Here is a 27,249-nt window from a genome sequence, read left to right as displayed (position 1 = left end):
CTAGTAGCTATAAACATGTTAGAGCTTTTGCAATTGACCCCTGATTTTCTGTCTTATTTTTAAAATATATGAATACATTAAAATGATATTCCTAACTCCCCAAGTGAGAATCAGCTTGGAGTATTTTGTTCAGTAGCCACTGTAAGAAATGGGAAGGTTAGTCACCCTTTCTCACCAGAATGCCTAATGTGAGGCACACATTTTTTATGTATTCATCCAGAATTATGATTATATTCTGTGGGAAAATAGCAGGTTAATTTTTGTTTGATTGTGTATCATTTCAGTCTGTTCCATTCCATTGACCTCATTTAGCCCTTATGTTAATCAACTAAACCAGATTTCAGAGTTTTTCTTCATCCTCGTTTTGATTATTCTGTTGGTTGTTTTTGGCATTTATTAACAGCAGCAATATTTTGTTGCTCATTGGCCTTTTATGTATCTCATTTCACTCATTCAGCAAATACCAAATGAATGTCAATTTTTCGGTCAATCTCTGGAGTGTCAAAGGCAAAGTGAGGGAGTGGTTTGAGTTGAGACTAGGAAGAGAAACATAGCCAAGGTTATTGGCGGTCCCGTAAGCTTTTGAAAACTCTGGCCTTCATCGGAGCGACAGGAAACTAATGAAAAATACTGAGTGTTGGAGTGACACCATGTTACTTCTGCTGTTTGCTTGTTTGGTCATGTTTCCCTCCCTCTCCAATTGGGATCACCTTAAGCAGTGACTTTATAATGTTATCCTATCATACATTTCCCATCTATTTCCAACTAACAATTTTTTATTAAAGAAGGTTGCCAATTATATGATAATAACTACCCTGAGAGACACAATAGAGTTTGTAAATAGACACCTATTAGTTGGTTCATGAACATAAGATAGATGCTATGGATAGAGTCATTATTTGTAAACCATGACCGATCGCCAGTAAAGAAAGAGGAGACATACTTTGTTAATGCTCCTTATTACAACTCAGTAGTATGAGTACAAAAATTAATACTTAATGGGCAGGTATCTGTGGCATAAAAATCCTCTCAGTGTTGTGCCTGATCTACCCATGCATGCTCCTGAGAATGAAAGAAGCCTCATTTAGGGTCATGAGTGTATGTGTGTGTATGTATGCTTGTTCCTGGTGTTCTATTAACATCTGGCCATAGTAGGCAATCCCTCTTTTGGCTTTGTATTTGTGTGTGTGTGTGTGTGTGTGTGTGTGTGTGTGTGTGTGTGTTTACATAAGACCAAAAGAAAGATAATGTAACTTATTTGGGTACCCGTCTGGTTTCAGTTGCTCATTTTACATTGAATTAACAATAATCGCTGTTGATGGTCATGTCTTCCTCAGGAGAAGAAGTTGACAGACAGCTGTGCAGAGATGCCATCTTCCCCATCCCTGTGGCCTGTGATGCCCCATGCCCGAGAGACTGTGTGCTCACCACATGGTCTACATGGTCCTCCTGCTCTCACACATGCTCAGGGAAAACCACAGAAGGGAAACAGATACGAGCACGATCTATTCTGGCCTATGCGGGTGAAGAAGGTGAGTCACCAACTTCAGAAGCCATCTAGGTTCATTTCAAAAGTTAGTATGCATCTTTTTTGTGTAGCCTGGATAAGGTGCTATTCTATGACAATCAACTACCAGAAATCCAGCCATTTAACATTTAATATCTGCTGATATGTAGAGAAATTTGATCCTGTTCCCCAAAATTGATCTGGAAAATTGATCATTAATAAAGGAGGGAAGACTTTTAAAAGTGAACTCATTTTGCTTTTTCCCATCCTCCCAGTCATTAGAGTTCTTTGTAAGCCAAAGTGTTAAGCCTTTGAATACATCTGAAAATGGTTCTCAAAATTCCAGATGTTTCATTGTTTTTTTCTGAATTTCAAAAGTCAGTTTTATCCTTTGAAATCATAGTCTACTTTTTCATAAATAAATATATATGTCCGATAATAAATTTTATTTAAGACCACCACAAGAATATCTACTGTTCGACTGAAAGTTGCAATTTTCAGTTTCTTTCAGTTTCTTGAATATAGGCTCTGAGATCCAGAAATCTCATAAGTAAATCTTGTTCATTTTTAAAATATGTTGCTCCTAAATCACTTCAGCCTATAGGGTGAATAAAGCATGTTTGTCACATATTTATACCTCACTTGTGAGCTTTATTGCCAAGAAATACAAGACTCTTGGTAATTGTCTCTCAAGATGATATCCAAATGCTAATTTGGCCTCTGTGTGCCTGGGCGATGTAATGTCATACTTAATCTTGTCATTCTGAAAAATAACACAGGAGTGAGAAAAGCATAAAAGTAAATCAAGTTTGTTCACATCAAGGCATGTTCTTAAGAATCTAAGTATATGTTATTTAAACACTATTAAGCTAAATGACTCTTCGTTCACATTTGGCACTGGTAGATGATTATTTCTGTTTGTTATAAGCTTAACATTTTATGTTTTCCTCAAATTGATAATTTGGGGGGAGTTTTGTGTTGCCTATACCTTTTTCTATTTTTCTGTTTATGAAGTATTTTATTGATAGAAACAGGATACTTTTCCCTGTTATATTTGCTGTGTGTGTAATAACTATCTCAGACATATAACTATCTCAGTCTTTGCACATGAGTGTTACATAAGTAGAACAAACATTTTACATACAACAAAAGCCAAACTGTGAAATTTTAGATTTTCTTTAAAATGTTCAGAAACTTTTTCCTACCATCTTAATATATACTTAACTCTTTGCTGCAAAAAAGTGTATCCATTGAAAAACAAAACCTTTTACAAAGAAAATTCTGTTTCTTGTGTTGTCATACAATGACTCTAACCTTGTGAAGATTGTATGCAGACTTCAAACTCAATCAGCTCAGATTGTGTCTTGGGCTTCATTAAAATTAGATCTGTGGTCATCCTGTTTCCTATAAATTCATTATTATCCAGAAGACACTTACTGTGTGACTAGTGATGAGTGACTTTTCACCCTGTAAGTCACATGGCAAGGATTTTGCTATGCTTGCAGAACTCATCAGATCATTATTCCTGAAGACATGTTGCTTCACACTGAAAGGTCACGAAATGTTTTAAAGGCAGAAGTTTGTGATTGCACTTTGACATGTGTTGTCCACTTAGTTTGAAAGGGTAAGTCTTCGATAATTTTTAATTGAGTTTAGTGGTTGCATTATAAGCAAGTTGTGGTGGAAAGTTATAGATGTTTATACAGTAAATCATAAGGGTATTAATTCAAAACAATTTTATTTCTTCAAGTTTTGTTTTAATTGATACATAATAATTGCACATATTTATAGGCTACAGTGTGACATAAATTGTGTAATAATCAAATCAGGGTAATTAGCATATCCATCACCTCAAACATTTATTATTTCTGTTAACAAGGGCATTGAGAATCTTCTAGCTATTTTGAAATAAATAATACATTATTATAAAACATGTTTTTAAATGGAAGGCGTAAAAGAAACTCTGTTAATGCCGTTTGTCTCTACTGCTATTTACCTCTGTTACTAACATTTATAAAAGCTAATATAATTATACGATATTTATACTTCAAAGTCTATTTATTTAGTACCTATTAGTTGATGGACACTGGAACACATTTTATGAGAAATTTGTACTTCAAAGCCTGTTGATTTTGTACCTATTATTTGTTGGACATTGAAACACATTTTGCCTCACTCAAAATAAATCTTTTCTAATTCTGAACTTTATTTTTAATGATTTAGGAACAGTATCTGCAGGAAGTTTTAAAATATGTTTCCCTGTTACTTAGATAACCCTTTGTAATTCTACACAAATGTAGGCCTTTCTATTATTCTTCAAGAATTAGTGCTTCGTGTCATAAATGTTCCTAAATCCCTGTGAATCAGACACTGATAGTGATAACTTTAAAGGAAAGTGCCACATTGGAGAATAATATATGGTGTGTTTAGACAAGAAATTATATGATTTTTCTAGGGAAATAACATGTAGGATAAGTCCATGTGAAAAATAGATCTGGAATTTATAAAATAAATGCTCCAACCTGTACTTTCATTTCCCTTAATCAGAATGCCACCATTAAACAATACGGAAGGTTAGATAACTCCTTGTAATTGTTAAGAATAGACTAGGTTGTGCTTCAGTAATGGACAGCCCAGACATTCAGGAGCTTAAAAGAACAAAGGTTTATTTACTTGTTCCTCATGGAAACTTAGCTACAGCTTTGGGTAACTCTCCAGGGCAGTTTGTCCTTCAGGAAATGTCACAACATTGCATCATCATGTGAAGACCGGGTTCCACAATCTTCATGTGCCAGAGGAAGAAAATACTTGGAGAATCTATCTGTGGATTTTAAAGAATCGGCAATTCTCTCATCTAAGAGTGATTTATGTCATTTCTCTCATTTCATTGTTAATGTAAGTTTTATAACTATGCCTAACTTCAAGGAGAATGAGGAAATAAAATCCTATTGTGTGCTAAAAAGAGGAGTATTGACTAGTAGTCTATTCCTGATTTACTCTGTGTTCTTATTTTGTATATATGCATCAATATCTATATCTATATCCATAGACAGATGATAAATAACTATTCCATATGGCCTCAATTCAGTAGATAAAACAGGGGTCTCCATTGTGAAGATGTTAGGATTAATTATTTTTGTTCCTCTTAAATGAATGACAGAATGATAGAACGATGCTTTCCCTTCCTCATACTGCACTTCATTCTTTTCCTTTTCCCTTCCTTCACTTCCCTTTATTGCTAGGCTCTTTTTCTTTTTTCCTGAACAATTCTATCCAAAAAGCCATTTGGTAAAACCAAGCAGTTGGGCATCTGAGGTCTGCGGTGATCTAGAGTGGGTTGTCAGAACCCAGCTGGGTGAGGAGCAGCCGAAGTGAGAAAAGAGGTGGCCTGGCATGCAGTTACAGAGCCAGTGAGCAGGGCGAAGGACGGGGGCACCTGTACTGTGTGAGAGGACAGAAGAGTGACTCAACACTGGATGTTAGAGCACGGCAAGGTTAAGAGAGAATCTCAGCATCCAGGCGGCCAGCCCAGTATGGCGTATCACAGCCAGACACAGTGGAGGACGGTTTCTATCTTATGGGTGGCCTCATGCAGGATGTCAGATCTTGAGCAGAGTGATGAAGACATATTGTGGGTATAGCAATGGAGATGACAATGGGAGATGAAGTGTGGGGTGAGAGGAAATTGACAAAATAAGTACATGTATTTAACATCATAGGAGTCAGGTTTTTTTTATTTCTGGAGAAGAGAGTTGCAAATATATTAGAAAAGAAAACTAGTACAGTACACTCTGTGGTACAGCATTGGAAGTGGATGTTATTAATTTATTAATGTAAACTTGTGTTCAATTTGTAAAGATAAATATAGAGTAAATATCAATGAAAGTATACAAATAGAGGTATGTGCATATTATATACATATATACATGTATTAGCCTCATTCGCTGAAAAGACCTGAAAGCAGCAAGACCCCAACAGCAGTAAGCATATGTAGCAGTCAGATTTTGCTTTGTCATACCATTTGGTTTCTGATATCAAAGGAACAAAGGCTCCTTTGAGAAATGGCTGATTGCACAGCTGGGATAGAAGAAGTACAAGATAGGCCAGGAGGATCTTGTGGTAGAAAGTAGAGAATCGTCAAATGTCCACAGAAGCCAGCTTAAATGTTCTCCCACTGACCATGTATACAAACAATTTTAATAACAAACAAAATAATAATACTAACAGACCATTGAATAGGAAACCGTGGATCTACACTTTATATTATAAATAAAGGAATAAATTAAATCTCATGAAAAGCATTGTATTTACATAGTCTCAAATATTTCCCTAATAGAGAAGTCTGACAGACATCTCTAATCTAGTGACCAAAGTTAGCATTATTGATAATGGAGCAAATCGAAATCTTGTGTCCCCAGTGTGATATATAATGAGAATATGACATACTTCTGCGATAACCCTATCAAATATGCATATATAGAATCTAATCGTGAGGGAACATCAGATAAACTCCAATTCAAAGACATTGTACAGAATAATCTTTAATCTTCCAGAGTGTCTAAACATGAAAATGAAGGAACGGTTGAAGAACTGTTCGAGATTTAAGGAGACTAACAAAGTGTGACATCTAAATGTAAAGCTTGATTCTGAACTAACTCACTGTGCTATAAAGGACATCTTGGGACAGTTGGCAAACTTAAATGGGGTCTGAGGAGTCAATGGTAATAACTTATCAGTGTTTCTATTCTGATTTTCGGATTTTGAATAGTGAATTGCTTATGTGTAGGAGAATGCTCTTGGTTGTAGGAAACACATACTAACATACTTAGAGTGGTGGACATTATTTCACCTTTTTCCAAATGGTCCAGGAAAAGAAAGTTATTTATATCATACTTTTGATTTTACTCTAAGTTTCAGATTGGTTTAAAATTAAACATGAAAAGAAAACAGATTTGTATATCATTGCATTCTACACAGTCTTTCTTTTTTCGAGATGAAGTCTCACTGTGTTGCCCAGGCTGGAGTGCAGTGGCCCTATCTTGGCTAACGCAACTTCTACCTCTCAGGCCCAAGTAATTCTCCAGCCTCAGCCTCCCAAGTAGCTGGGATTTCAGGGGCACCTACATGCCCAGCTGATTTTTTTGTATTTTAGTTAAGACGGGATTTCACTGTGTTGCCCAGGGTGGTCTCAAACTCCTGAGCTCAGGTAATCCACCCACCTCAGCCTCCCAAAGTGCTGGGATTACAGTCATGAGCCACCGTGGCTGGTGCTTTATTATTATTATTATTATTATTATTATTATTATTATTACTATACTTTAGGTTCTGGAGTACATGTGCAGATCGTGCAGGATTGTTGCATAGGTACAGACATGGCAATGTGGTTTGCTGCCTGCTTCCCCCTGTCACCGACATCTGGCATTTCTCCCCATGTTATCCCTCCCTGACCTCCCAACACCCCTGCTGTCCCTCCCTTGGCCCCTCCAAACAGACCCCAGTGTGTGATGCTCAGCTCCCTGTGTCCATGTGTTCTCATTATTCAACATCCTCCTATGAGTGATACCATGTGGTGTTTGATTTTCTGTTCTTGTGTCAGTTTTTTGAGAATGATGGTTTGCAGATTCATCCATGTCCCTATGAAGGACACAAACTCATCATTTTTTATGGCTGTGTAGTATTCCATGGTGTATATGTGCCACATTTTCTTTATCCAGTCTATTGTTGATGGACAATTGGGTTGATTCCATGTCTTTGCTATTGTAAACAGTGCCACAGTGAACATACGTATGCATGTCTCTTGATAACAGAATGATTTATAATCTTCTGGCATATACCCAGTAATGGGATTACTGGGTCAAATGGTGTTTCTATTTCTAGATCCTTGAGGAATCACCACACTGTCTTCCACAATGTTTGAACTAGTTTACACTCCCACCAACAGTGTAAAAGTGTTCCTATTTCTCCACATCCTCTCCAGCATCTGCTGTCTCCCTGTTTTTTAAAGATCGCCATTCTAACTGGCATGAGATGGTATCTCAGTGTGGTTTTGATTTGCATTTCTCTAATAACCAGAGATAATGAGCATTTTTTCATATGTTTGTTGGACTCATATATGTCTTCTTTAGAAAACTTTCTGTTCATATCCTTCTCCCACTTTTGGATGGGTTTGTTTTTTTTTTCTTTTTTCTTGTAAATCTGTTTAAGTTCTTTGTAGATTCTGGATATTAGCCCTTTGTCAGATGGGTAGATGGCAAAAATTTTTTCCCATTCTCTTGGTTGCCAGTTCACTCTAATGATTGTTTCTTCTGCTGTGCAGAAGCTCTGGAGTTTAATTAGATCCCATTTGTCTATTTTGGCTTTTGTTGCCAGTGCTTTTGGTGTTTTAGTCATGAAGTCCTTGCCAATGCCTATGTCCTAAATGGTTTTGCCTAGGTTTTCTTCTAGAATTTTTATGGTGTTAGGTCTTATGTTTAAGTCTTTAGTCCATCTGGAGTTAATTTTAGTGTAAGGTGTCAGGAAGGAGTCCAGTTTCTGCTTTCTGCATTGCTAGCCAGTTTTCCCAACACCATTTATTAAACAGGGAATCCTTTCCCCATTGCTTGTTTTTGTCAGTTGTGTCAAAGATCAGATGGTTATAGATGTGTGGCGTTGCCTCCAAGGGCTCTGTTCTGTTCCATGGCTCTATATCTCTGTTTTAGTACCAGTACCATGCTGTTTTGATTACTGTAGCTTTGTAGTATAGTTTGAAATCAGGTAGCATGATGCCTCCGGCTTTATTCTTTTTGCTTAGGACTGTCTTGGCTATGCGGGCTCTCTTTTGGTTCCATATGAAGTTTAAGGTGGTTTTTTTCCAGTTCTGTGAAGAAGATCATTGGTAGCTTGATGGGGATAGCATTGAATCTATAAATTACTTAGGGAAGTATGGCCACATTATCGATTCTTCTGAACCATGAGCATGGAATGTTTCTCCATTTGTTTGTGTCCTCTCTTATTTCCTTGAGCAGTGGTTTGTAGTTCTCCTTGAAGAGGTCCTTTACATTCTTTGTTAGCTGTATTCTTAGGTGTTTTATTCTCTTTGTAGCAATTGTGGATGGGAGTTCGCTCTTGATTTGGCTCTCTATTAGTCTGTTATTGGTGTATAGTAATGCTTGTGATTTCTGCACATTGATTTTGTATCCTGAGACTTCGCTGAAGTTGCTTACCAATTTTAGGAGATTTGGGGCTGAGATGATGGGGTCTTCTAAATATACAATCATGTCGTCTGCAAATAGAGACAATTTGACTTCCTCCTTTCCTAATTGAATATGCTTTTTTTTTTCTTGCCTAATTTCTCTGGCCAGAATATCCAATACTTTATTGAACAGGAGTGGTGACAGAGGGCATCCTTGTCTAGTGCCGGATTTTGAAGGGCATACTTCCAGGTTTTGCTCGTTCAGTATGATATTGGCTGTAGGTTTGTCATAAATAGCTTTTATTATTTTGAGATATGTTCCTTCAATACCTAGTTTATTGAGAATTTTTAGCATAAAGGCTGTTGGATTTTGTCAAAGGCCTTCTCTGCATCTGTTGAGATAATCATGTGGCTTTTGTCTTTGGTTCTGTTTATGTGGTGGATTATGTGTATAGACTTGCCTAGGTTGAACCAGGCTTACATCCATAGAATGAAGCCTACTTGATCGTGATGGATAAGCTTTTTGATATACTGTTGCAGTTGGTTTTCTAGTATTTTATTGAAGATTTTTGCATCTGTGTTCATCATGGATATTGGCCTGAGTGTTCTTTTTTTGTTGAGTCTCTGCCAGGTTTTGGTATCAGGATGATATTAGTCCATAAAATGATTTCGGAAGGATTCCCTCTTTTTGGATTGTTTGGAATAGTTTCAGAAGGAATGGTACCAGCTCCTCTTTGAATGTCTGGTAGAATTCAGCTGTGAACCCATCTGGACCTGGGCTTTTTTTGGTTGGTAGGCTATTAATTGTTGCCTTAACTTGAGCCCTTGTTACTGGACTGTTCAAGGTTTCAAATTCTTCCTGGTTTAGACTTGGGAGGGTGCAAGTGTCCGGGAATATATCCATTTCTTTCAGGTTTACTGGTTTATGTGCATAGAATTGTTTGTAGTAATCTCTGATGGTAATTTGTATTTCTGTGGAGTCAGTGGTGTTATGCCCTTTATTATTTTTTATTGCATCTCTTTCATTCTTCTCTCTTTTCTTTTTTATTAATCTGGCTAGCAGTCTATTTTGTTGATCTTTTCAAAAGATCAGCTCCTAGATTTATTGATTTTTTTGAAGGATTTTTTTGTGTGTCTATCTCCTTCAGTTCTGCTCTGATCTTAGTTATTTCTTGTCTTCTGCTAGCTTTTGAGTTTTTTTTTAAATCTTGCTCCTCTAGCTCTTTCAATTTTGATGATAGGGTGTTGATTTTAGATCTTTCCTCACTTCTCATGTGGGCATTATTGCTATAAATTTTCCTCTAGACACTGCTTTAAATGTGTCCCAGAGATTCTGGTATGTTGTGTCTTTGTTCTCATTAGTTTCAAAGAACATCTTTATTTCTGCCTTCATTTCATTGTTTATCCAGTCAACATTCAGGAGCCAGTTGTTCATTTTCCATGAAGTGGTGTGGTTCTCAGTTTCTGAATTCTGAGTTCTAATTTGATTGCACTGTGGTCTGATAGACTGTTTGTTATGATTCCTGTTCTTTTGCATTGGGTGAGGAGTGATTTGCTTCCAATTATGTGATCAGTTTTAGAGTAAGTGCCTGTGGTCTTGAGAAGAATGTATATCCTCTTGATTTGGGGTAGAGATCTCTGTAGATGTCTGTTAGGTCTGCTAGGTCCAGATCTGAGTTCAAGTCCTGGATATCCTTGTTAATTTTCTGTCTCATTGATCTGTCTATTATTGACCGTGGAGTGTTAAAGTCTTCCATTATTATTGTGTGGGAGACTAAGTATCTTTGTAGGTCATTAAAAACTTGCTTTATGTACCTGGGTGCTCCTGTATAGGGTGCGTATATATTTAGGATCATTAGTTCTTCTTGATGCGTTCATTCTTTTACCATTATGTAATGCCCTTCTTTGTCTCTTTTGATCTTTGTTGATTTAGAGTCTGTTTTATCAGAAACTAGGATTGCAACTCCTGCTTTTTTTTTCTCTCTCTCCATTTGCTTAGTAAATCTTCCTCCATCCCTTTATTTTGAGCGTGTATGTATCCTTGCATGTGAGATGGGTTTCCTAGATCATACACATCGATGGGTTTTGACTTTTTATTCAATTTGCCAGTCTGTGTCTTTCGATTGGGACATTTAGTCCATTTACATTTAAGGTTAATATTGTTATGTGTGAATTTGATCCTACCATTTTGTTGCTAGCTGGATGTTTTGCCCATTAGTTGACACATTTTCTTCATTATGTCAATGGTCTTTACCATTTGGTACATTTTTGGAGTGGCTGGTACTGGTTGTTCCTTTCCTTATTTAGTGCTGCTTTCAGGAGCTCCTGTAGGGCAGGCCTGATGGTGACAAAATCTCTCAGCAATTACTTGTCCTTAAAGGATTTTCTTTCTCCTTTGTTTATGAAGTTTAGTTTGGCTGGTATGAAATTCTAGGTTGAAAGTTCTTTTCTTTAAGGATGTTGAATATTGGCCCCCACTCTCTTCTGGCTTGTAGGGTTTCTGCCAAAAGATCCTCTATGAGTCTGATGGGCTTCCCTTTGTAGGTAACCCAATCTTTCTCTCTGGCTGCCCTTAGCCTTTTTTCCTTCATTTCAGCCCTGGTGAATCTGATGATTATGTGCCTTCAGGTTGCTCTTCTTGAGGAATATCTTTGTGGTGTTCTCTGTATTTCCTGGACTTGAATATTGGCCTGCCTTTCTAGGTTGGGGAAGTTCTTTTGGATAATATCCTAAAGAGTGTTTTCCAACTTGGATTCATTCTCTCTGTTATATTTGGGTACACTTATCAAACGTAGATTAGGTCTTTTCACAGAATCCCATATTTCTTGGAGGCTTTGTTCAATTCTTTTCACTCTTTTTTCTCTGTTCTTTCCTTCCCATTTTATTTCATTGAGTTGATCTTCAATCTTAGATATCTTTTCTTCTGCTTAGTCAATTTGGCTCTTGAAACTTGTGTATGTTTTGCAAAGTTCTCGTGCTGTGTTTTTCGGCTCCATCAAGTCATTTATATTCTTCTCTAAGCTGTTTATTCTGATTAGCATCTCATCTAATCTTTTTGCTACGTTCTTAGTTTCTTTGCATTGGGTTAGCACATGTTCTTTTAGCTCAGAGAAGTTTGTTATTACCCACCTTCTGAAGCCTGTTTCTGTCATTTCATCCAATTTATTCACCATCCATCTTTGATTCCCAGCTGGTGAGGAGTTGTGATCCCTTAGAGGAGGAGAGGCATTCTGGTTTTTGGTGTTTTCTTCCTTTTTGCACTGGTTTCTTCCCATCTTAGTGGTTTTATCTACCTGTGGTCTTTATAGTTGGTGACTTTCAGTTGGGATCTCTGAATGAACATCCTTTTTGTTGATGCTGAAGCTGTTTCTTTCTGTTTCTTAGTTTTCCTTCTAACAGTCTGGCCCCTCTGCCACAGGACTGCTGAAGGTCCACTCCAGAACCCGCTCACCTGGGGATCTCCCTCAAGGGGCTACAGAACAGAAGGGTTGCTGCCCGTTTCTTCCTCTGCTATCCTCATCCCAGAAGGGTACCCAGCAGATGTCAGCCTGAGCTGTCCTTTATGAGATGTCTCTGTGGGTATACAGGGGTTGGGAAGTTACTTGAGGAGATAGTCTGTCCCTTATAGAAGCTCAAATGCTGTGCTGGGAGCTCCATTGTTCCATGCAGAGTTGCTGGGCAGGTACCTTTTAGTCTGCTGCAGCTGAAACCATGACCGCCTCTTTTCCTGGGTGCTCTGTCCTAGGAAGGTTGGCTTTATTTATAAGTTCCTGTCATGCTGCTGCCTTTTTTCACAGATGCCCTGCCCCACACGGAGTAGTCTAGTCACAGTCTGCCAGCAGAAGTGTTGCTGAGCTGCCGCAGGCTCTGCCCAGCTGCTGTGTGAACTGCTTTGGTAGTGGCAGACTGCCTCAATAGTCAGGGATGCCCTTCCCGCCACTGAGCTGGACAGTGCTGGGTCCAGCTGCACTTGCTGTGAAACTCTCAATCCAAACAGTTTCAGATTGCTTGTTTTGTGGGGGTGGTACCTGCTGAGCCAGATTGCCTGGCTCTGTGTCTCAGCCCCCTCCCTTTCAGTTGAATGCGCGGCTCTGTTTCCCATGCATTCCAAACCCCATTTGAAATGCCACCTGGACCTGTGTGAGTTTCTCTGCACTCACCTGGCATCAACTGAAACACTTTTCAGCCCAGGAATCTTCTCATCTGTGGGCATTGAAAACTTATTTGGAAATGTGGTGAGCACTCATTCTCTGTGCTGTTCTCACTGGGAACTGCACTCCAGAGCTGTTCCTATCTGGCCATCTTGGATCCTCCCCTCACCTCTACTTTTATTGATTTCTTAATTCAACCAATAAGCAGCTACTGAGCACCCACGATGAGCCAGGCACTGTTTAAGGTGCTGAAGATATAACCATGAAGAAACATTTAAATCCCTGCCTTTACTGACCCCTTCAAATGGGGCAAGACAGTCAGCAACTAATCATACATAGAGCATGTTAGCAATGAGTGTTAAGGAGCAGAACAAAGCATGAAAGACCCTGACACTTTCTATATGATCTTGAGTAACTTATAACCTATTATCATCAATATACAAACATTGTCATAAAATGCTAATTATTGAAATGTCATTTGGAAACCAGATCATAAGTACTGGCAATTGATGATAGTTAACATACTGGAGAAGGTAAAATTAGTTCTTTACACTTAAAAAAAGTGTGTGTGTGTGTGTGTGTGTGTGTGTGTGTGTGTGTGCTTGTGTTTCTTGACATCTGGTTAAAGTTGGCATTTCACTTTTTAATATTCTTACTTTAAGGTATAAATATTGCATAAACTGTAGTATTTGTCTCAAAAAGATATTTTAAAGTTATGTTAGAAAATTCTAAATGTAGGCAACCTTTTAATACTTCTGGCATATTTTTAAATATAAATAGTAAGGTGAATTTGAACAAAAAATTTAAAATTAATGTTAGATTTTTAGCTTCCTCAGTTTTTTGAACCTATATTGTAGATCCTAACAAACTTCAAAAGGAAAAGGTGATTTTTTAAAATGTTTCCCACTGGACATAACAATTTCTGTTAATTTTCATGATGTAGTTAATTATTCTTACAAAGCAAAAAAAAAGGAAAGAATATTTATTTTTGTTCAGTTCACAGTGATCTGGTAAAACAACATCAACCAAATATTAATGTCTTTACACCTGTCTTATAAAGCTGAGGATAGATGCAGATTGAAATAAGTTGCCATTTTTTCCTCAAATAATAGTCTTTAAAAGTCATATTTCACAATGAAAAAAAAATTGAGGGACAAATATTTTTATTTAAACTTGTTTAGTTTTTATAGCTAAGTGATTTTAATTATAGTAACCAGGTAGTACCCATATTTCCTAGAAAAATGTGAAGAATGCAGGCTTCATTACATGTATGAGTATATGTATACTTACAACTCTGATTTCTAAGTTAATACTGTCACCTCCCCATTCTCCCACTATTGACCTTGAAAACAGAATTCTACTTCAATCTGTCACGACTTGACCACCACACAGGATTTATGCAGGCTGTGTGATGGACAGTCTTCTGTCTATTTCTGCAAAGAAAACCTGGGGGATGGGGCTACACTGCAACAGAATCTCCTGAGGTGCCCCACAGCTAATGCTGTTCCATTTCAACACCCCCAAAGCATATCCTTGCCAATGTGCTTTTCACCCAGCATTGGTCTGCTGTAAAAGAAATTCAGCCTGCAATAGCAGGAAAAGCTAGAAGCACCTTAAAAGTATAATTAATAGTACTATGATAATAGTGCTATTCACACCAATATCTTCTTCATAACAGAAGCCCCATCCACTTTCTTATTTTTGTTGCCAGTTATTTTCTGATGTGAACTCAACACTCCAACTTACTACATCAGCATTGTTAATGCCCAAGGTCACACCTGCCTGCATGCCTTTGCTTCTATTTATTTATTTTTCTACTTAGATACTATTCTCTTTTCCTTCTGACCCTTCCCAGAATTCTGCTTGTTAAAATCCTACTCCTTTAAAACTTTCTCAGTGCCTCTTTCAGTCTGAGACATTTTTCAGAGTCAAAAAGTAGTGAAATTGTACTCTTTGAATCCCGGTTATACTAAATACCCCACAAGATAATTATTTCATTCTATCTGGAATTACACTCGTTTGTATGCTTACCTCTCCTACTGCTTTTTTCCACTACATTATAAGATCCTTGAGAGTAGCAGGAACTGTTTCTAATCCCTCTAGGTATTTCTTGAAGCATCTCACATAAACGTCGAATCCGCATTTAATTATTGTTTTAAACAAGATTCTTTTTTAAAAAAAAATTATCATCTAGGCCGGGCGCGGTGGCTCAAGCTTGTAATCCCAGCACTTTGGGAGGCCGAGGCGGGTGGATCACAAGGTCGAGAGATTGAGACCATCCTGGTCAACATGGTGAAACCCCGTCTCTACTAAAAATACAAAAAATTAGCTGGGCATGGTGGCATGTGCCTGTAATCCCAGCTACTCAGGAGGCTGAGGCAGGAGAATTGCCTGAACCCAGGAGGCGGAGGTTGCGGTGAGCTGAGATCGCGCCATTGCACTCCAGCCTGGGTAACAAGAGCGAAACTCCGTCTCAAAAAAAAAAAAAAATTATCATCTAAATTGTAAGGATGTAAATGTCAGAACTGGAAACACCATAGCTCTGTGCAGCTGCCTCCTAACAAAGCTTCTATGAACTTAATGTGGGGAGGAAAAGTCACTGTTTTATTTCTAAGAAGTTTCGCATAATAGCTGATATTTTTATATGACCATAGAAGTTTATTTACATAGCAGAATTTTTCAAAGTCTTATAACATTATTCCCTTTAATATAATAACAGAAAATCTCAATAGTGGTATTGGTATGAAATATATATTTCTATTTAAGATGATTTTTTAAATTATGACTAATTTTGTCATAAATCACATTTTATAATTTCCTAAATACTATGGAAATATTCCCAGAAGTCTCAAATTACATCTTTCTGTAACTAATAGATAAATTCAGTATTATATCTATCAACTTTTCTGCCATAAAATTATTCCCCAAACAACATCATGATGCTGCAATGACTAATTACTACAAACCATTCTTTCAAAATTGCCATCTTCTCTTTATAATTAAGACCACACTGGGGCTTATCTGTGCAAGTATCCCGACATCAGACCAAAACTGCTGATGTAGCTTTAATGTGTAATGGGGCAAGCAAATAAATAACCTTTATGTCTGTAAACTTAACTGCTATCTCACAGTTTCTCAACACGTTACGCTGATGTTGTAGAAGATTTGTTCTTATTTTATTCCAAAGCCAACCAATCAATTCCAACATCAAAAACAATTTGAAGTTTTAAGATCACATTTTAAACAGTATACTTATTAATCACAGAGAAAATGAAGTCAGTCAAGAAGCATATTCTTTGTAGGAGATCAGTACTTTTACTCTTAAATAATACATTATTAATTATGTATAAACTTACATATATATTGTATTTATAATTAGTTTGTCTGAGAGTTAAGATTGGATAAATCTGAAGAATTGGTAATTGGAGAGCCCATTTATCTCCCCAGCCCAATTAGTATGTTTTAGGATTCATTTCTATCAAATCCTAAACTTCTTTGCCGAGGCTTACAGGGTCACAGAGCTATGTGATGGAGGATAGGATATGAACTGTGACAGATGTTTCCACCATCATGAAGTAGAGAATATTAATGAAATGCTGTTTGATGCGGGTTATTCTGAGGTCGAACCAACGTTCAACACTGCATAAATGATTCCAAATTGCAGTTGAGCTCTCGCATGAACTTTTTACTGACTTATTTGCTGAATAAAGCGATGTCTTTAATCATAAGTGAAGTGATACTGGAAGATCAGCTCAGGTGTGGCCCCTGGCTTTACGTTTGATTTTCATCCTAATCTCACTTCTTGAGCCATTTTCCATGTTAGGGTCCCTAGCTACTGAATGGCCTTTTGTTATTTATTTTTAACTTTCTGAAGCCTGCTTTCCTGAGATTTAAAGCCCACCTCTTATTATATTCAACATTTCCTCTATTTACTATATTGCTAATGTTTGTAATGAGTACTCAGGTTTCCCACCATTCCACATTTACAACCAGTTCTTTTATATTCTAAGATGAAATTCAGAGGCTGCATAAATTCCAATAGATGAAACTGTCAATAAAGTGAGCAATAAATTCTTCCAATACCCTGCTTTTAACAACATAAGAATTTGTGTTTTCATAATTGTCATCAGAAATAGCACAGAGGTAACAAATTGACCGCCATAAATTCCTCATTGTTGCTATAGTCACATCATTAAAGCTGTTTGAGTTCATCCAATTAATAATTTTTAACTCATAGAACAGTTGTGAACATAAAATGCCACCTACAAAGTACTTACTATGGGGCTACTGCATATTTTTAAAGTCCAGAATAACTCTGACACCATATACTATTGATAAGAAGTTGCATCTGTTTTACCCATTAACATCTCTGGAATAACGGCATCTCACATTGGATGCATTTTAAAATCTCTGTGGCCAAGCAACAGTTATGGCACAGTCATCATTTCTTGTACATGTGAAACTGCTGTTATTCCTGGTGGAGCAATTCCACGATGCTTCTCCAACAAAGCAGACAAAAGCTGCTAGGACCATTTGAGGAAAGAAAAGAAATCCCAGTTGCTTGCTTAAAAATTTCATTGATACCTTCTGGGGCAATTAAAAATGCTACAACATCAAAACTTAGAGATGAGTATCAGTATTCCAGAAGAAAATTCTAGAGATGAAAAAGGAGACTCTTTTTTAAGAAACCCTACATCAGCATTTTTGACATCACAGAAGCTGATACTGTGTAGGAGGAGAACACGGACTTCAATGGGTGTGAATTAAAAACTGACTTGAAAGATTGGGATTCTGAATGTAAGTAAGTTTTAGAAATACCTTTCCTTTTAATGTATGCAAAAGAGAAATATTAAAAGCTATATGATTAAGTTATAAAAAGCTATTTCAATAAGCACACAATATAAGTTGGAGTTTATCAGAAAGCATATTTTAATTTGCAGCCGTTTCTTTTTCTTTGGGACACGTATAATGATGGTGGACTGCACAGTCAATACAACTTACGCTTGAAGAAATATGATACTATTGTTACTCAGTGGCCTTCCCAGTAACGCTCTGGAGCATCATAATATGTCATTCACAGTTAATATCCCTGTTTCTGATCACCCTGAAACCTAATATGTTTAATTAAGCAACATTTCAAAACCTGTAACTAAGACTTTGAACTTGGGGGATAATATTTGAAAATAAACTTGGTTTTCTCCATCCGCAAAGTCTCAGTACCCGTGTTTCTCCTGGTCAGCAATAACATGGGCCTCATTTGTACCTCATTTTCACTTTCTCTGGAGGACAATGGCCTCTTTCTTTAAAGTCTTCCATAGCCCCCTAAATTAAGTGTCATGTAACTACAGAGTTTATATTTTAAGCCATACTATGCCACATAATTTGCTTCCCTAGCAGTGTGTAGGTCACAGGCTATGTGTTAAATAAGTGGTGGATCTTGTTGTCAGCCATGTTAATTCCAGAGAACAGAGAATGGTCACGTTCCTGCTGGCACCATATCTAATCTGCTGTCACTGTCCATTTTTTAGGTGGAATTCACTGTCCAAATAGCAGTGCTTTGCAAGAAGTGCGAAGCTGTAATGAGCATCCTTGCACTGTGTACCACTGGCAGACTGGTCCCTGGGGCCAGTGCGTTGAGGACACCTCCGTATCGTCCTTCAACACAACTACGACTTGGAACGGAGAGGTGTCCTGCTCTGTCGGCATGCAGACGAGAAAAGTCATCTGTGTGCGAGTCAATGTGGGCCAAGTGGGACCCAAAAAGTAAGAGCTTTAGAATGACAACAGTAAATCCTGTAGCCAACTGTGCAGAGGAATGGCTCAGGCTTCACTGGCTTCATGAAATGGAGGTTTTTGATGCTTGTCCTACCTGTCCTCAAGAGTAAGATTTGTTTGTTTTGAAAGTCAGCTACTGATAAAACTATAACAGCTTTGAGTTTTGTACTGGGGAGCCATAAATTCCATAGAAATCTTTCTGTCTGGTAGCTACTTTGTGTTTTATGGTAGCACTTTCTGCTTTTATTAAGCTAGTGAGGCAATGAAAGAAGTGCTTGCTTTAAGCCTGGCTGAGCAATAATGACAGTGTACTAAGTCCTGGCAGTGCGGGTCATCCATGACCTCCTATATACCCGTAGGCTATGGAGGCTGCCCATTCTAGTTTAATTGGGTAGAAGCCTTGTATGATCTGCCTTTCATTTCCCCTAAAAAACACTATATCAAAAATACTGAAGCATACTTACTGTATCTTTCGATGGTTAGAATAAAAACCATTTATTTTCAAGACAGAGCCTTGGGATAGGATGAGTGTTATGATAAGTAGAAAAACTATTAGTTTCTCAGGATGGATATGAGTACTGTAATAACAAGGAAAACACTTTGCTGGAGGAGAGGACAAAGAACCAGAGAGTTGGCATATTATATGTGCCTTGTGAGAAGTATAAACAAAAACAGTGGCATAGCTGAGCTATGCAATGCATAGAGAAAATTAATAAACCCATTCCAAAAATATATATTTGAGGGGAAAAACCTCTTGATTTTTTAAATCTAAGACAGCATACTTTTAAAAAATTCAAATCACCTTAGCCATGTGAGATATGAAATGGTAAACGAGTCAATTTTTGCATGAGTTTAAAAGCCTCATCTTTTCAAAATACTCAGCCAAGTGGTGAGATATTGTGTGTAATCTTCAGCATGCCACCTAACTTATTCTGACCAACAGTTTTCAAAGCCTGTTGAAAGAGTTTAATGAAAAATAAAATAATAATCCAAGTACTGAATAGATGTTAGAAATTGTTCTTTCTTTCTTAAGAATGTTAGCTACTCCTTAGTGTTCCAGGAAGATGAAAATGTTTCTGATGTATGAAAAACTCCAGGGACATAAATAAGAATCCTATTATGAGCTGTTTTTATCTGGCCTGGGTTCCAGACCTTAGGGATATTTTGCCCCACGACTTATTTGTTTATATTGCTTGAAATTAGGAAACAGAAAACATGCCAGTGATTTGAATAAATTAAAAGACTGTTTCACATGTTTAATAGGTAGCCTCAAACTAGTATTTTAATATAAATTATGTTAAAGTGGTGATGAATCTCAGGAAATTAATGTGCAGTGTATTAAAATCAAAAGTAACAACAAGAGTAGAAGTTTCAAGTCTTGGAGGATTCTGATTCTTGCTGGAATAGGAATAAAGGTATTCACTACACAGGCACAGGCCCAACCCGCTGTGGCACAGGATGAGGGTTACTGTGCTGAGCTTCTACCAGTAAGCTCATTCTGTTCTTGTCCCATGCTTAATCATCTTCCAGATGTTGCTGTTGACATTTTCCGCACTTCTACAAGCTACAAAATATTTTTCCTAAGTAATGTATGTGCATATGTAGAAGCCTATATGTGAAAAGCCTGCTGGATTAACAGCATTAAATCAGTGGAAGGGTATCTTGAAGCCCCACATCACACTACCACAATCATTCATTAAAAATTTGCTTCGCCCTTGCAGCCTTCATTCAATGACCTGTATATATCTATAGACTTGTTAAATCAAATGGATGTACTTTGCCTTTAAAATTCTAGAAAATCAAGCCAATACTGTGAATTCAAAAGAAAAAGTTACTGTCCTTCTCCCTAAATGCTAGGTTAAATTCAGTGAATGGTTTCCAATACTAGGTATTTGGACCAAAAAATGCAAATTAAAAATTTGTTTTAAACTTCTCTTAATAAAACAGATTACTGTGCAATGGTAAAATCAATGTTATTGATCTTATCTATCCTCCCAGTAACAAACTTCAGCTCCTATCACATCTGTTTAATTTGACCTTGAATAAGATTTGGGGGAAAATCAATTCCTTGATTTAAACCATAGACACTGAATACAAACAGTACAAAGGATAAAAGAAGCATGTTGACTGAACCAATTGCCTTACCAAAGGAAGTCCAAATTCATTTTATTGGATGTCACCTAGGCTGTATAATTTATCTTTGTGTGTTCATTTAACAACTTTGTTGTTTGTAATTTTGTTCTCCACAGTCAGCCAAGAATCTTGCTGTGACTATTTCTCAACTAAAACAGAATAGTTGGAGGTTGTCAATGATAACATTGTAAATTCCATTGATTTATTCAGGGCTAATATCTGAGGAGCATGCAGCTGAGTAACACTCTGTCATTGTTAAAGTTATGAAATTGCCTTGTTGAAAAAAAGTGCTGAGAATAATAATTACTGACCAATAATTTTATAGTTCCAAAAGAATTAACTGAATTATATGTAGAGTTTAATTATAATTCTAGTGATTTACAGTCTAAATTGTAATAATACATTCACTTCTATGATTCAAATCTGAATTTCTTTGTTGTTCATGACTTTGAATAGTCATAGAAATTAGGAAAATTCCAGCTGAAGATATATCAAAAAGATTATTTTTGAAATGTTGGATTCTATATATTTTAAAATTCACTTCCAAATATACACTAGGATTTTCAAGTAAAAGAGGAGAACATGGATCTATATAATTGAATAAAGCATAATATTTATGTATGAGAAAGAAAATGGACATAAATAATTATAATACAAGCTATGTCAAAACTGAAGTATCAGCAAAATACTATAAAAATATGGGAAATATATTTCTCATGTTGATTTTTTTTACTCATAGTTCACTTCTGAAATCCTGAGTAACTTATTTGACAAAAGATAATTTATCTCGAACTACAAAATATTTGAATTATCTTTTATATAGTATTTTAGAATCTGATTTGCCAGTTTATTTTAACAAGAACTGTACTAGTTGTTTAGATTATTTCTTCATTGCCTATTAGCTTATATGGCAAGGATTTATATGACTTCAAAAGAGAATTGCTTAGAAATCAGAATCTAAGTTGTTACTTTTAATTATATGAATTATGTTATTGTATTTTAGTTTTCTAAGCTACATCTTTTTCTCATGTTAAGGCTCATGATCAGCGTTTGACCTATAGCAGTAGTAGTATCAGGTCGTGAAAAAGCAGAGAAGAATTGGGAAATATAAAAATTATTACTTCTCAGCCTTTTGGCTAAGATCAAGTGTAAAAAATTATATAATAAGTATATTTTGAACATGACAGTATATTTTAAACCTGTGCATAGCTTCCTATTATCGCTTAAGAAGTGAAAGCTTATATGAAGTTTGACATTTCCGTGTTCTTCATTCTTATCTTTCTCTTGTATTCCCAATAAATAATATATTTTTGCTGTTATTTTGAAAACAATAATTTTACCACAATTTATGTCAAGCATACAGTATTTCATTTTTTTAAGCTACTGATTTACTACCTTTATTGTATTTATATTCATTATTTTTGTTCCAAAAAAGATAATGTAGCTTATAAAAACATAAGAAATATTAAATCCCATAATTCAAACCAGGGAGTAATGGAAAAGAAAACATAGATACACTAAATAAAACCATGAATAAAGCAAAAACTGCTTATCAGATTGATTAATATACTTTGATTTTCTTATTTATTATTAAATATGTAGTTCTTAATACAGTATTGTATTTTGACTACTGTGTAAAGAATATACTCCACTGTAAATTTATTTTATAAAGTAGGTATTTTGTAAAAATAAAGTGTAGAATAACCTAGAAACTTATAATAGGCAAAAATCCTATTTAGTCATACAAATATATATTAAAGAATTAGATCTTTAAATTCATAATTTAAATTTCCACAAAATTTCTCATAAAATACATTAGCATACAAATATTTATTAATAGAGAGATTATTATAAGAGGATAAGGGGCGGTTGTTATATTTGGTTCTCAGTAGCATCATTGCTCTTAGTAAATCTGCACATCTTGCCTTGAGAAGCTTTACTGAGGTCCAGTTTGAAACAATCAATTTAGTTGTATAATTCTTGCCTGTAGCAGAAAGAAAGGCACCTGGAAGTTAAATAATATAGATGAGTGACTTGTTTTGTGATTTTATCAGTGAAAAGTCTAGAGAAATTAAATTATCTAATTTTCTTCCTTTCTATTGAAGCCTAATAATTTCCCTTTGCTTTCATAGATGTCCTGAAAGCCTTCGACCTGAAACTGTAAGGCCCTGTCTGCTTCCTTGTAAGAAGGACTGTATTGTGACCCCCTATAGTGACTGGACATCATGCCCTTCTTCATGTAAAGAAGGTATGGTCTGCAGAGTCAGGAAGGCGGTTCACCTAGAAAACGCCCTCGGTAGATTTCTGAGGTCTTCTGGTCAGCATTGTTTGTGAGTTTTGTACAGGGCTGTGCAAACCTGATTTGATATGGGTGCCATAAAATTTTAGCTTCCCTCTAGAAAATAACATAGCTTGAGAAAACCAAACAAGTGAATTTTATTCCAAAGCCTGACTTGAAAATGTATGATATAGATTAAAGTGAAGGATTCTAAATCTTACTGTATTAATAATGTTTACTTTCACATTTTCTGAAAGAATATATAGTGATTTGTGTATTTTAAAAGGATATACAGTGCTTTTATCTGTAAACATGGCTTTCAACCTACTTAATATTAAGAAATGACATGTGACTAGATTTGCTACAGATTCAATTATGCAGCTACAAGAATAGGAATAAAAGAAAGAGAAAAATGGCCAAATTTTTTCTCTGCCAACATATTCTGTGTCAGGAGGAATTTATGAGTATTTATCCCCAGTTTGGTTTAGTTTTGCTTTTATTACTTACAGACAAAGACTCCTTAGTACCAAGTCAAATACTTTGATAATTCTTTCTTTACCCTCTAGGACAGGATCTTTTCTCATTGCTGATGAGAAAGGTATCAACATCCTCCAGGTGACTTATACAATAACTGACCCAAATTTCCCTGCAGTATTATAAATGACACTGTCTCCTGTTTCTTATCTTATTCACTCAACAAATACAGATAATTTTTTCTAAATTCCCATTATGCTTTTATTTTATTCATGTTTCTCAACACTGGAGAGACTCAATTAAGAATCAGCTTCTAGCTTAACAGATATTTTAAATTGTCAAAATTTATTCAAATCATTTATGGATTATAAATTTAACAATAGATACTTTTACTGTGTTATAAATTTATATGGTTGAAACATAAGTTTCTTTTGATGCTTTTTCTATTTAGCACCCTTGAAAAATCAAATAATATTAAACCACAAACTGAAAAGAGATAGAAAATTATTTTTTAATTTATTTTATTTTAGTATTTAAGACAGAGTCTCTCACTCTCTTATCCAGGCTTGAGTACAGTGGCTCAATCTCGGCCCATTGCACCCTAGACCTCCTGGGTTGAAGAGATTCTTGTGCCTCAGCCTCTAAGTCACTGGGACTACAGGAACATGCCACCACACCTGGCTAATTTTTGCATCTTTAGTAGAGATGGGATTTTGCCATGTTGGCCAGGCTGGTCTAAAACTCCCAGTCTCAAGGGATCCACCTGCCTCAGCCTCCCAAAGTGCTGAGATTACACGCATAAGCCACTGCAAATATTTTTAAGAGTCTTTTAAGGCATTTAAATAACTAATAGCAAATTAAAAGGAGATGTAAGCATTAACTTTTATAAACAGGTTGATAGCATAAACTTGTTATGCAGTGTCATTGCATGACATTTTAATCCAGATTTTCTTCTCCTATTCCTTTTTTTTATTTTATTTTTACTTTTATTTATTTATTTATTTATTGAGACGAAGTCTTGCTCTGTCGCCAGGCTGGAGTGCAGTGGCGCAATCTTGGCTCACTGCTACCTCCGCCTCCTGGGTTCAAGCAATTCTTCTGCCTCAGCCTCCTGAGTAGCTGGGCCCACAGGTGCGTGCCACCACACCCAACTAAATTTTTTGTATTTTTAGTAGAGACGGGGTTTCACCATGTTGGCCAGGATGGTCTCGATCTCTTGACCTAGTGATCTGCCTGCCTCAGCCTCCCAATCCTTTATTTTTTAAAAGCTGAACAACACTGGGCATGTTTACAAAAGAATAGTACTTTATTATAGATTAATATTTTACCTATTATGGCAGTTTCTTATAGGTGGTAATTGTTGGTTATTAATTCAATTAAAAAGCATTGTTAATTATATAGAATTAATAAATTTACAGATTTTATTCTTGATGCCTTTGTACTTGATCTTTTGTGTTAATATAAATATGCTCATTTACTAATAATTCCAAAACATGTGCAGTTACATTTATAACCAAATTATTAATAGTCTAAAACAAATTTTAACTGAAAATTTTGAAAGTGGAAAGACTTTGCCTTTCTCTTATTTTGAATATTTTTGTGTATTGTGTAAAATACTGTTTTTAAAAAGTTGACTTGATATAAAGTATTTCAAGGAAGTAAAGCTTAAAAAAAGAACAGAACAGATTTTACTGAATTGATTCTGGAGTAATCACTAATAAAAGTGAAGAATCAGAATTTTTCTAATTTCTTTAGATATTTATTTCAAAATAATTTTGGATATTGGAATGTGTCCAGAAATTTGGACCATTTTAAGTAGCCTACATATTTTTTTCTTAAGTTCTTGAAAATGCATTTGCGATTTTGTTATTATACATGTCTAGAAAGGAAAGAAAAAAATAGAGGTTTCTTACTCATAAAAACACCATACTTGAAAAGAAAATAACATGATTTTTAAATTCATGATTTTTACAGTATGAAGAAAATGATTTACTCTTTGCTGTTTAATCATTTATAAAATAAAAAATGTAAAACACGGTGATAACTCACATAATACTTTAAGAAAACTTCTTAGCAGTTAGATAAGAATGAATAGATTGTGAATGCTACACAGGTCTTAACTGAGTCAGTACTTAAGTGTGTATATATGCATAAATATTTAATTACTTATTGATTCCTGTATATAAGTAGCACACGAATGGTCTTGTAGAGAAATCACAGTCCCTGACATCAAGGAAGATTTCATTACATTTAACATATAGAATATTTCTGCACAGCCCAGACAATGTAAGGCTTACATGGTTCAATAACAAGGTTTAGTGGTAAAACAGAAAGAGCTCTAAGGAAAAGAATGGAATAATCATGTGAGAGCAAATATATTAAGGAAAATGGTATTTAAAGGAGGAGTAAGAGTTCTTCAGAATTCAAGAAGATCTCTTGAATTTAATTGAAACATGAAAGAATTCCAAGCGGGGATTAGAAACATCAGGAAAGCATTAAATGACCATGAGAAAGATGTGGTTTTGGAAAGAGCAGCCCACTGGAGCCCAGGATGTAAAGGAAACTTTCCCAGAAGAGATTGAAGATGAGAAACCAGTGGGTGATGATGAGTTCCAGTGGGTGCAGTGGTGGAAGGCCTAGGGAATGTAAAGGAATGAGAAATTGAATCATGTTATACATGTAGGTAGTGCTGTGGGTGATGATAAGTGACCGTGAGCTGGGGAGGGCTCTTGTGGTGAGTGACAGTCATGTAAGGCATGATGAGTTTAGTTTGGCTGGTCCCTTGGGGCAAGGTAGGAAACCTCTGTAAGTAAAAATGCATGGTGCTACTAGGATACTATCCTCTCCTGGAGTTCCTGAGATGGTAGTGGCAGAGGAGTAAAAAATGCCAACTTGGGAATCAGTCTCTTGGAAGCAAGAGGCTGCCTAAGAGGCAGAGCCATGTTTCCCTGAACACAGGTCGTGTCATCTGGAGCAAGGAATGATAGCTGAGTGTTTTCTTTGGCAACTTATGTTGTGTCTCCTACAACAAAAAAGGGTTTGGAAACTCTAAACTTAGGCACTCCTATTTTAAAAGAATCACTACGATTGTGCATTGAGGAAATAAAAATTTTTTACAGTCTGGGGAGTGATAGAAGGGGTTGTTACTGAATCATAGTGCCAAGATGTTTTGTGCTCTAGAAGAAGCCTTTTCTGTTTTGCCCGGAGACTGCTGTCATGGAGAATAGACAGTGGTGTTATAGAAAGCTAGCCTTTTGTTGTGAAGAAAATAAAGCAATGACTGAGCTTAGTTTTTTTGTTATTTGGTAAGAAATGGAAATGATCCAAGCATCATTTTGAAATTACACCAACTTACACATACTATTTAAAAATGCTAAACAAAGTTGAATGTTCAGGGAGAGGTAATAGCAGCAGAAAATTAATTCAAGAATGGGGTGGTTCTTTTGACTTAATTCTGCAAGTAAAGTTTAAATTTTACAAGGATGTTGGACTTATTAAAGTGCGGGACCAACCTTCTTTTTAAAAGCACTTTAAAGGAGTAAAATACACGGTACTATTACAGGAAATAAAAAAGAATAGGATTCCAGGAAGAACCAAAGGAGTTGTTTGAAATGTCATTCAGCCTTCACCTAAAATATCCCTTGACATATCAATGCTGATATAAGATCAGTATTGAGTGGAATGTAGTTTAATCCTTAGACCAGTGAGTTGCTAATTTTTTTTCAAATTTTTATAAATTTTGACAAAGGGCACTTTAAAA

The 27,249-nt window shown here is 36.0% G+C and overlaps 1 protein-coding gene and 1 pseudogene across 8 annotated transcripts in view; both read left to right on the top strand.

Annotated features, from left to right (window-relative positions):
* Window positions 1-27,249, top strand: part of THSD7A (thrombospondin type 1 domain containing 7A) — an 885,997-nt gene that overhangs the window by 738,699 nt on the left and 120,049 nt on the right. For 7 of the 8 annotated variants that reach the window (XM_074379520.1, XM_074379521.1, XM_074379519.1 and 4 more), the window contains 3 exons: window positions 1,338-1,532; window positions 18,358-18,592; window positions 22,870-22,985. In XM_074379520.1, the coding sequence (XP_074235621.1) occupies window positions 1,338-1,532; window positions 18,358-18,592; window positions 22,870-22,985 (546 nt within the window). The remainder of the gene's footprint in view (window positions 1-1,337; window positions 1,533-18,357; window positions 18,593-22,869; window positions 22,986-27,249) is intronic. The other variant, XM_074379522.1, reaches the window with a different exon arrangement.
* Window positions 21,854-21,977, top strand: LOC120365538 (U2 spliceosomal RNA; annotated as a pseudogene).

Source organism: Saimiri boliviensis, chromosome 10 (assembly GCF_048565385.1).
Source record: "Saimiri boliviensis isolate mSaiBol1 chromosome 10, mSaiBol1.pri, whole genome shotgun sequence".
Classification (NCBI taxonomy): Eukaryota; Metazoa; Chordata; class Mammalia; order Primates; family Cebidae; genus Saimiri; species Saimiri boliviensis.
Note: the sequence above shows the minus strand (reverse complement) of the source record. Positions and strands in the feature narration are given on the sequence as shown.